The sequence below is a fragment of the Seriola lalandi genome, unplaced genomic scaffold, assembly GCF_002814215.2.
Source record: "Seriola lalandi dorsalis isolate HSWRI2012SDOR001 ecotype SW California unplaced genomic scaffold, Sedor1 jcf7180002054934, whole genome shotgun sequence".
Taxonomy (NCBI): Eukaryota; Metazoa; Chordata; class Actinopteri; order Carangiformes; family Carangidae; genus Seriola; species Seriola lalandi.
The window spans coordinates 454,755-465,837 of NW_019525486.1; the positions used below are offsets into that span (position 1 = coordinate 454,755).

The 11,083-nt window shown below is 42.1% G+C and overlaps 1 protein-coding gene across 1 annotated transcript in view; it reads left to right on the forward strand.

The window, feature by feature from the left end:
* The first annotated feature begins 2,806 nt into the window (after positions 1–2,806).
* The window catches only part of meox2a (mesenchyme homeobox 2a), an 8,940-nt gene continuing 663 nt past the window's right edge, over positions 2,807–11,083 (forward strand). Inside the window, exons 1-2 of the mRNA XM_023393424.2 lie at positions 2,807–3,775; positions 8,252–8,424. Of these exons, the coding sequence (XP_023249192.1) occupies positions 3,223–3,775; positions 8,252–8,424 (726 nt within the window). The 5' untranslated portion in view covers positions 2,807–3,222. The remainder of the gene's footprint in view (positions 3,776–8,251; positions 8,425–11,083) is intronic.

Here is an 11,083-nt window from a genome sequence, read left to right on the forward strand (position 1 = left end):
AGAAAAAGACTAAAGTGGCAGTTGCGTGTTTGTTTTTGGTGACGGTGGCACTGAGCTGTGTTTGCTGTAATCCTTCCTGCCTGTGTGACTGACAGCCACAGGTTGGAGCAGCTGGTCTACCTTCAGTTTCTGTCCACTGCACCGGCCTCGCACGATCATCACAAAGCACACCAACATCGACGACGGTGGCGGCGGGCCTGCTTTCCCACTGATTCCCTTTATATGAGTTACACCTACTCACCTTTATAACCTCTTCACCTTTTTTTATTCTCCTTTTCATTTCACATGTCATCACATAATAGGGTTCAACAAATATGCGCTTTTGGAGGCCAACACAGGTAGTTTTAGATTTATGACACTGATGGTTTAGGCCAATATTCACATATCTTCAAATGTGGGTATTTCCAAGTCCGAATAAAAAGTTTCCAGTTGGATTTAGTTCAATTCAGACTGGAAAAGCATCTGAAACAACATTTACACCATCATGGGACACAAAAATTCTTCACTGAGTTCAAACTAATGGCATTTATTTGAGGGTGAGTAGCTCTTAAAGTGCCACATGTGTTGAATGTTAGGGAAGAAAAGCATACATGAAAAAAATGATCATTTTAAAATTGGAAGAATAAATATTTAAAGAAAATAAAATTCAATAATTGTGTATAATCTGAGAAGTGGACAACATGACTGCATGACACCTTATATTTTCACAATAAAAGTCCAGCATGGGCCCAATATACCAATGTAATCCTATTTCACACTCACACTTGTTCACACAATGCGAGATTTTGCCTCATATTGCACACAAGGGGAGACGGCTTGCACTGACTGAAAACACCCACGCCACAGGCCATCACTGCTGCGAAACCAGCGACCAGGATTGGAAACACGTGCGTATTAATACCTGCTCAAGGCCCTGAGCAAATATATCGCCTCGGCTAACCTGCTAATAGCCTTAATTTGTAAGGTAAACAGTAGAAGAGTTTGACACTCACTCACCTAAGGTGCTTTTCCTCAGCTGCTCTGCCTCTGCTGCTGCTGCCTTCCTTTGGAGGCTTTGCAGGGACTGGTGGTGTGTGGGGGGGAAGGAGGGGGGACACAGCGGCAAAAGTTACAGCCTGCCTCCGCCATGCTATCTGTTAAAGTAATTTTCTCTCAAAGAGGAATTAATTTCCTTTCTCAGGCGGCCCACAGCGCCTGTGGCACAGCCTGTGTCGTCCACCCGGATCCCCAGAGTGTGGATTTATTGTGACTGTCCATCTGTGAAACCTGTCTGAGCCACGGAAACTCTGAAACAGTCATACAGTTTCATTTTGTTTTGTATATTATTTGATTTTAATCTGCACTGCATTTATACTATTGTCAGTATACAGTGTTATAGACAGTCTTATTGTTTTGAGTTTCAGGGATTTAGAGAGGAAGGGCATATGTGCGTCAGGTGATTATTCTTCCTTATTTTCTAATAAGATGTATGAAATATTTATTTACTATATCTGAATTTTATTATCTATATCAATTATACAACTGTTTAATTGTGTAGACTAAAACCCGATTTTATAATTTTGTTTTATATATTGTTTGTTTTCGCATCAGAAGTTATATAAATGAGTTTGATCGCAAATATATTTATTTCTATTTGAGTCTTGGTAAAGATCCATACAATAAAAATAATAGTGATAATGATAATGATAATTATTATAATTATAATAAGAGAGGAATAAAAGACTCCCAGCTGTTTACTGGCTACTTCACTACTGGAAATTAACACTTTTATCACCAAACTGATTTAGTGAGACACTGATGTGAGGACCGACAATATGAGACATGATTATTTCATGTATTTTCAGGTTGTAGGTGGTTGAAATATTTAGTTTTATATAAAACTATATAAAACTGGGGATTTTTCCTCTGGTCACTCTCAATTCCGCAAGCTACAGATTATTTTCTGTCTGCACGTACTCATTTAAAACAGTGATAAAGGATTGAGTTGAAATCTAAAATAGTTCTTTTCAATTTGTACTATTGTTACAGTAATTATTAGTAATTTTAAAGTGGCCCGAAACTTTTTATTTGATGCAATGTTTTTTAAATTAAAGCTGCTGACCTTTGCGATCTTGTATCAAAGGTAAAATTAGTACCTGTATTGATGTGTTCATTGGTTTGATGACGCTTCATTTCAAAATAAGATACACAGTGATTGGTTGTACTGAATTAAAATGGACTGTGGTTGATTTTAAAGATTATACTTCCTTGGATGACGAAATGTTAACACTTATTTTAGACTAGATCTTGTTGCGCTGCAAATGATATTTTTTATTCTCTAATTATTATTTCTGAGTAAAACTTCTCATATTCCTTTTAAAGTAGCAGATAGAAGTACAGAGATTATCTGGAGCTCTTTACATCACAGGAGTACGAGACACAAGCAGACGACACCATGTGCAAAGGAAACTTTGAAGCAACAAGTTTCCTCGCCGACTGGCACAAGACTAACTGTGTTTAAAGGGGTCAAAACTGACAAAGACAGGGTGACATGCTGAGTTAACCCCTGACACCTCGCCCCCCGCCCCCCCATCTCTCCACACTCCCTCGCCTCCCCTCCCTCTCTCCCCCCTCCCCCAGCCACACCCATGAACCATTAAGGCTGTTTTCTTGCAGGGAAAAAAGATGGCCACCGGAGGTCAGATCCAAGTCCAAAATAAATTGCCTTCTTTCCTGAGGCTCAGCCATTTTAATAGTACAGATTTATTGTGCTGTGCTTTTTGGAGGGTGATCATATGTATGTGGTCAGTAGCGCGTATGCAGTCTGTGACCCAGCCTCCCTCTCACGTTACACCCTATTTATAACATCCCCTCTGCCGGCTCCCCTCGTTCTGCAGTTCCTAGGAACCTCCTTCTGCTCCCAGACTCGAGCTCCAGTCCCAGTTCCTCCTGACATCTGAGAGGCTCTGCTGAAGCTTATCCTGGGCTAACTGTTTATCCTGTACAGCCTGGCAACTGGCCGCACGCTCCGGATTACCACAGGACACCCATTTCAAAACACACTTTGCTTTCTGCTGTGACTATTTGAATTGAAGGAAAAAGTTTTTGGGTTTGTCAAGGGGAAAAGAGAAGCATCTTGGATATGTGCTTGTGATCTTTTTTGTTTTTGGTTGATTTAGTAACGTTACCCTTTTTCACTTGCCCTTCTCACCTTTCCTGGAGGGCCGTGTGTGTTTGCATGCGATGGATCACACACTGTTCGGCTGTCTGCGGAGCCCCCACGCCCCGGCGCAGGCCCTGCATCCCGCCTTCACCCAGTCTCCCCTGACTCTGCACGGACGCTCGGACCACGTCTCCTACCCCGACCTGGCCTCCTCATCCTCCTCTTCCTCCACCTCCTCACCAGCACCCTGTATCATCTCCAGCTACCCGGCCGATGACGGCCTGTTTCCCGGGCAGCACCACCACCACCCCCACCGCGGCCACCTGCCCTCCCAGCAGCATCATCACCCACCTCAGCACCACACATCTTGGCATATCCCACAGATGCCTTCGCCTGGTGGTGCCGCACGCCACAACCTTTGCCACCCGCACTCCCACTCATCCCACGACAGTGGGCCCACACCCCCAGACCTGGGTCATCCTGGTGGGCCCAGTATGTGTGCCAGCACCCCCAGTCTGGGCAGTGGCAGTACCCCTACAGGGGCCTCCTGTGTGCCTGCAGACTTTGGCAGACAGACTCTGTCACCTGCTGAGGCTGAGAAGAGGAACAGCAAGAGGAAAAGCGACAGTTCAGGTAAGAACTTAAACTTCAAGGTTTAAGCCGAGAGTGAAAAACTGGAACAATCCTAATGGCAGAGATTTTATTCCTTTGCAAATCTGATTCATAAATAAGCTGCTTTGGACAGAAATCAAAACCAAAGCCTTAATGTAAAATTCTTCTGAGGCGTTCCCAGCACGTCTTTGTTCAGTCTTTTTGTTAGATAAACATCATCACATAAATATCAGTGTTATAAGAAATTCCAAGCAGAGCTGAAGAATAACACAAACATCTGTACTTGTCATTCTAAATCTTTCAACAGCACATAACTGCAGAGATTCTGCTGCTCTGATAGAAAAACAAAAAACTGTCTGAAAAGCAGTTTGTAGGTGTTGGCTGACACGCAGCGAGGGTGTTGCAGCAGGCAGACTGAAGCGTGGAGCAAAGGCCACATCATAACTGTGTGGGCACATCTGACTGCTGCCATGTTTTGTTTAAAAATCACATCTGGTTTGTTGCGATACTCTTCAGAGGGCAGAAAATGAGGCACACAGTAAAGAATTAATGTCATGGATTGTAAAAGACTACACCGGCGCCTCGCGCCGCACTAAACACCCGACAGACCGAAGGCTTTCAGGCTTTCTGCTCGTCTAAATCTTGTGGTTAAAATAAATCACTCAGGTTTACTGAAGTAAATGAAAGTGTGTCACATTTGACTAAATCACTGCTAAGTTCAAAGGCACTGATTGCATAGGTCATTTTCAAGTGTATGTATCTTGATAGAGTGCTACATGAATTTATCTTATTTAATTCAACATGAAAGAACAATTAATAAATCAGATATTTTCTGGTTCTTTTTTTTCATGGGTTATAAATTATTTCACTATCCTAAGTAAAATATTCCAGCACATTCCTCTGAAAAGAGCTTAAAAGAGAGTCAGAGAGATTTATTACACAGGTTTACTTTCATATATTCAACAGACAGAGTGTATGTTCTCTACAGTGACGTGCACCTGCACTATGAACTTCAAGGTCACTCTTTTTGTTGTTAAGGAATCTGTGATTTTGTAAAAAATTGTGACTTGGCACCTTCAGGCAGCTGCAGGTGTCCTGACCTTAATCTTTATAATCCCTGGCCAGTTTCTAACCATAAATAAAGCAGCTGTTTTTAAGATTTTATATTCTCCTTAAAGAGGGGCAGACACAGAATTATATAAGCTGTCTATTAATGATAATATATAAAACACAAAGAGGTTCAAAAACGAAAAAATCCCTCCTCTAGGACTGTAGTCAAATAGGTAACACCTCCCTGATGACCTGCAGAACATTTCCAACCTGCAGTCACCACAATAATCAATCACGGCATGACAAACTGCCGGGGCCGGGTCGCGGGAGTTCTCGCAGGGAACGTGATATTAGTGAGAGTTCTTAGTTTTCCAGGGAAAGTGTGCTCGGTGTTCTCTCTCTATCCATTTGAGGATTGCCGGGCCCTCAGCGCTGATCTTGCAGCCTTTTAAAGGCCTCTTTGTATGCACAGCGAATCACTTGCATTTTAACCACTGACTGATATAACTGCGTGTGAATAGTTCTTCGCTCAGGATGCTGCTGATCATCTCGGGTAGTGTGTGTTCCCTCCCCTGCTGCAGTTTGCACAACTCAAATGTGCAAAAATAATAAGAGGGCTAATTCTTAACTGACTGTAATGGATAGGGAATATAACTGCACTGGAAACTTGTATTTGTAATAATACCAAATGCTAGAGAGAGCTCCTCATTACTCACTGATTTAACAGGAACTCCAGATGTTATGTGCTGAAAAATCAGAAAGGAATCATGCAATATGAAATATGCCAACACTATCAGAGTTTTTCAAGAGGCTCGAAGGCTTAATCTTCAATCATACAGTTCTGTTTGTGCTAAATGTCCCGTTATCCACATGCAAAATGCTGCAATAGTATATCTAATTCACAAATTCAACACACCAACTCCTATTTCCTTTCCTCCTTTGTCAAATTATTTGGAAAACCTCGGCCTCAGCCTCCAAATCCCTCGTCCCCTGTAACAATAGTTACTGCATACTCATTACATGTGCTGTACATTCTCTCCACGCTAACACCAATCATGCTGATTATTAGGGGGGCTAGCTAGGTTGCTGACTCAATCAGCTGTCTAAATATCACACTGCTGCCAGTTGCATGAGATAGAGCCCTGATTGGGTTTCACCATCTGGACCAGAAACTTAAGCAAAACCTGAATTTAGATACAGAAACAATAACAAAACCCGAGAGCTCATTTCCATTCTTAGTTTTACCCCCCCACCCCCTTTTCTTTTTTTTTTTCTTTTTTTTTTTGCTCAAATATGAAGCATCTCAACTTTCTGTGTCTAATGCTCAGTTGTGATTGTTTCCTCAAGGAAGGCCACAAGGTGGGCTAATGAGATGAGCCACCTCCTTGGTATTTTCAGGTGTCTGGTTTCTGGGGGAACCTGTTCATTTTCTTGTGGGCAAGTGTTTTTAAGCCCTGCAGAGTGTCTGTCCGCTGAGCTCCTGGGTTATATTTGCATAGACCAGCGCTGTCAAGGGAGTGGTCGTCCTTTAAAAAGTTACTAGATTTTCTGTGTGGAACAATAAAAGGTGCCTGAAGTCTTATTTTGTTGAGGCAGTGTTGTAAAAAGGAAGCGTGAGGTGCTGAAAGCTTCTTGCTGGCGGCAAGTTTTAGAAAAAAACATTGGGGATGTGCTGATGCATTTAATTTCATTCTTCACCAGAAAATCAGCAGAGATTTGACTGTCCGTTCTTGCTGTGGAGAGGGTCCCTCCTGCACCGAGCCCAGTTCATTTGGGAACCCTAAACGACGTGCCCCGTCTGGGTGCATGTATTTTTCTCATATTATTCCTCCTTTTTTGTGGAGAGATGAAAGTTACAGCGGGGACCTAATTGCTGTGGTGTAGTGGCTGTATCATAAAAGCCTGCCGCTCGTTTTAACTCCAGGGCTGCTGGTCTGAAAGCAGCTGGCTGTGTTATTCTTTTATTTCTCTTTACACAGTGTCTGTGTTTACCAGAGAGAGAGCGGGTAAATACGTCCGAGGGCCGCTTCAATCAGCCACACACTGTTTGGAATCGCTCGGTTTGAAATTACAGGGAGAGAGAGGCAAGGTCAAGGGGGGAGCCGGACACAGGCTGCGGGTCAAGCAATGATCTGTTTCATTTCATAAAATTCGTGTGGGAATTCTTGCAGTTTATATATCTGTTTTGTTTGTCCTTGGCTCTAAAACTGTGCAAGTGCCATACAAATATAACTTTTGTAGAGCAGTTTCAGTTTTCCCTCATCTTCTCCTCAGCCTCTCAAGGGAGTTATTTGGTCTGAAAAAAAACACACACACTTAATTAGAAGGAAGATCCTCTTTCTGGCAGAAAAACAGAACCAACAGGGGTCCCTCCGGAGAGACAGCTTAGGTGAAGAGATAGTTTCTCCTCCTCTGACGTGGCTGCAGAAACTTCGCACTGCAGGACTATTTACAGTTTGGCTTGACACAGGCCTGCAGCATTAACACACTCTACAGAACAGGACCGCAGATGAATTTGCATGCAATCGCTGCTGCCTCCGAGTGCAATGTGCAACTGAAGCGTGCCCAACAGCGAAACCACGAAGGGCTGCTCACAATAGGAAAGTTTTGGAGGGTAAATTAACCATGCGTGTTTTCTACGGAAAGTTTTCTTCGGAAAAGCCAAAACAAAAAGTATTTTCCGGGTTGATGAGCTGAAGTGGAGATGACACATTCTGGGGATTTTTATTTATATATATATATATTTTTATATTTATATCTCCCACATTTTTCTTTAGGAAACGCATTAAATTTGTATTTGTTGCTCACACATGTATTCTTTTATATTTTCTTATTTTCATTAGAGGGAAATACACTATTACATTTCCACAGCATGCTTTCAATTAACGTTTTATGTTACACATGCATAATGTTTTGCTATGCTATTTTTTTCTGTCTTTTTTCTTTTTTTTTTTTTTAAGAAATGTTCATCTTATGACCACAGGAATTATTGTTTTGCTGAAAAAGAAAAGAAAAAAATAGTTGTAGTGGTACTTCGGCAGGTTTTACCACCAAAGGAGGAGTTTTTAAATAAGAAAGAAATATGTATCCTGCAGAGCTGCTTTGTTTCATATTTAAAAAACATGGCTGTAGAAGCAGATTCCTTTAAGACAAAGACAAATTAAATCCATGTCGGCAGTGTAAAAGCCAGCTTATTGTAACAGCACAGCTGCCACAGTCAGGCACACATGTGTAGCCGCCCGTGAGTCTTTCCAGCCACTTAAAGTGTTCATAAACAATGACTGAACAATAAAGTGTGATTGACAGCTCCCATTGTTTCCCTTACCTTGCCTCTTTTCTTCCCCCTGCTGACTCGCACCTGCCACATAAGATTGGCTTTATTTTTATTTTTGTTGCATATAAATCTGCCCTGAGTGGAACAGAAACCTGTGTGGTGTTTGGTTTCAGAGTCCCAGGACGGGAATTACAAGTCAGACGTGAGCAGCAAGCCCAGGAAGGAGAGGACGGCGTTCACCAAGGAGCAGATCCGAGAACTGGAGGCCGAGTTCGCCCACCACAACTACCTAACCAGACTAAGGCGCTACGAGATCGCCGTCAATCTCGACCTCACTGAAAGACAAGTATGTGCCTACCCACAGCTGCTGGTTTCCCCTTAGGTTCAGATATTATTGAACCCCCCCACATTAGCACATTAATGCCATGTTGTGAAAACAGAGGTGGCCCCGGGACAGCGACGAGGCTTTTCAGCTCGCTACTGTGTTTTTGTAACTTTGGTGCGAGGGGCTATTGTGCTCCAGATGTGGTTGTGTGACGGGACTATCATATTCCAGATGTTCCTGTCTATTCTTTCAGGCGGGCCACAGTAAAGACGGGGAGACGGGCTGAAGGAAGTGCTGTCTAGCAAGCCACTTCCTCTTTCCCACTGCCCCTGCAAACCCAGATTGGTCTCAGAGCGTGGGCCGCGTTGCTGTAAAAATGCAGGCACATGAAATAAATAACAGGAGACAAATGGTTGGGGGAAGGAAACGGCGTTCAGCCTGTTGTTCTCTGACACCCGTTTGGAAGCTGTAAGTCACACTTAGTTGACACCTTGCCAGTGATATTTTACAGCGTGATGAACTGAATGTGAAGGACAGACTGGGGCGTTTCAGGTGATACCGCACAACTTAAGATCCCAAGGATATACAATGTGTGAGCCTCATAGATCAAGTGTTTGTAAAGATTTATTTATCTTATGTGACGCTATGTTAATAATTATTAATAATTGCATTAACCAAGTTAAAAAAAAACTACAAAACTTGCTGATGAACTGACATAAGTCCTCTACTGTAGTAGACCTTTCTCCATGTCAACATTTTAATTCGTATAACTAACAACAACAGCAATGGCTGCGTTCCATTTAGCATCTAGACCCTGCTGTTTTTATTGTGCATGCTGCTTCAATGGCACAGATTACTGGGACACCTAAATGGAACGGAGCCATTATTGATGTTATTGGTTACACATGCTTTTCCTTAATAAAATGTCAGCCTGTGAGAAAGCTGGTCTATAGGCAAGGCAGGTTTATTTGTACAGTCGACAACAAGGCAATTTAAAGTGCTTTATATAATTCAAAACAAGATGAGATATACAAGAAACACGAGACAAAAGAAACAGACGTCATAGGAATTAAAAGAGTAGCATAAAAAGCACAAGATATGAATAAATAGTCCCAACTTTAATTTAATAAAGGCAGTTATCAAAAGAAAAATCAAAACTGTTGATTTAAATGAACCGAGAGTTGGCACAAACCTGAAGTTTACAGACTTTAAATGTCTTTATAACCATCACTGCTTCCCTTTAGTTAATGCATTCAGCACATAGTCCCAGTAGACTATCGATCCGTTTTGCTGCGGCCCAGTGAGCTGAAAACATCAGTGGTGCTGTCAGGGTTTGGGGTTTAGTTCCCCGCTCTAAAAATACACAGAAAACACTCGTGGTTCTGTGTGAGGGGTGTCGGATAAAAACGTCACAAAAAGGAATCTCCCAGTGAATGAAATTGTCTGCAGGTGTGTTTTAATGGCCTCTCCAAGTAAAGTGAGTTGTAAACCTGCTCAGTCACATTTAAGATCTGACTCATCAATCCGAAAAGCAACTGGAAACTGTGACATGAAAAGTGATATCAGACTGTGTAAGTGATCATCTGCTTTTGCTTAATATTACAAAACTTAAAAAAAAAAAAAACTTTGAAGGAATACATCTTAATACCAGCACGTCAGGCAAAGCTCCATTTAACTCCACAGGGCCACCGAGCACAGAGAGCCACCATAATTCCACTTCAGCTTTCTCCCAGACCGTTGCAATTAATCTTTTTGTGGCTCGAAGCAGCATTAAATGTGCATGAAATTTCTGCAGCTCATGCAGCACAAGTTGTGTGTGACCTCAGCTTTGTCGGGGGGAAATTATACAGCAGGAGATAGTGAGGTAAATATTGGCATTACAATCAGTTGGCCACGGCGTTTGATTTATGCTGCATGAGCTGTTTGGAGAAGTTTGATGGATGTTCTATGCCGTGAAAACTGGAGTATTTTCAAAGATGGCAGAGGTGGAGCTACAGGGGCCTAGGTTGCTGTAGGTTGAGAGTTTAAACCAGAATAGGAAAGAAAAAGTAAAGACTTCAAGATGTAAGTTTTGGATTGAAATATTACCAGTGCACAAACATTTTTATTTTTGTAAATAACTAAATCAAAACCATAAAATTTAGTTGTAAAGTGAATGTTGTTTTAGACCTGTAAGTTACATATAACTATTGTTTTAACAGCATTTAAAGGACTAAATCTCAGAGTGAAGTGGGTAGTAATTACACGCTGAAGTGTAGTCACTGAAATGCTGATAAAACAACTGCTGTGACTAACCTAGATGTCATCTTTCAGCTAAATTTAGCTCAGTTTTAAGCTAGCTGTCTAGCTGTGATTAAAGGTTGCAAACCAAATCACAGCAGTCCAGTGCTTGCTGTGTTTTAATCATGTATTTCATTATCAGTATTGTGTTTTTTGGCCTGTTTCATGGTGTAAAAGTGAAGACGTTGAGCGGCCTGTTAATGCTAATGGATGCTTAAACGAACTATCGAGGGTTAAAATGGACGTAGAGGTCAGGACTATGGTGTGATGTGTTGTGAGTGTGCAAGAGCGTGTGTGTGCACGGAAGCCTTGAGGATCACATGTTTGGTTTGACATTAGAGCCTGGCATAAATAAGCGATCCCTTGCTGGAGTCCTCTCTCACCCCCCACCACCCCGTGT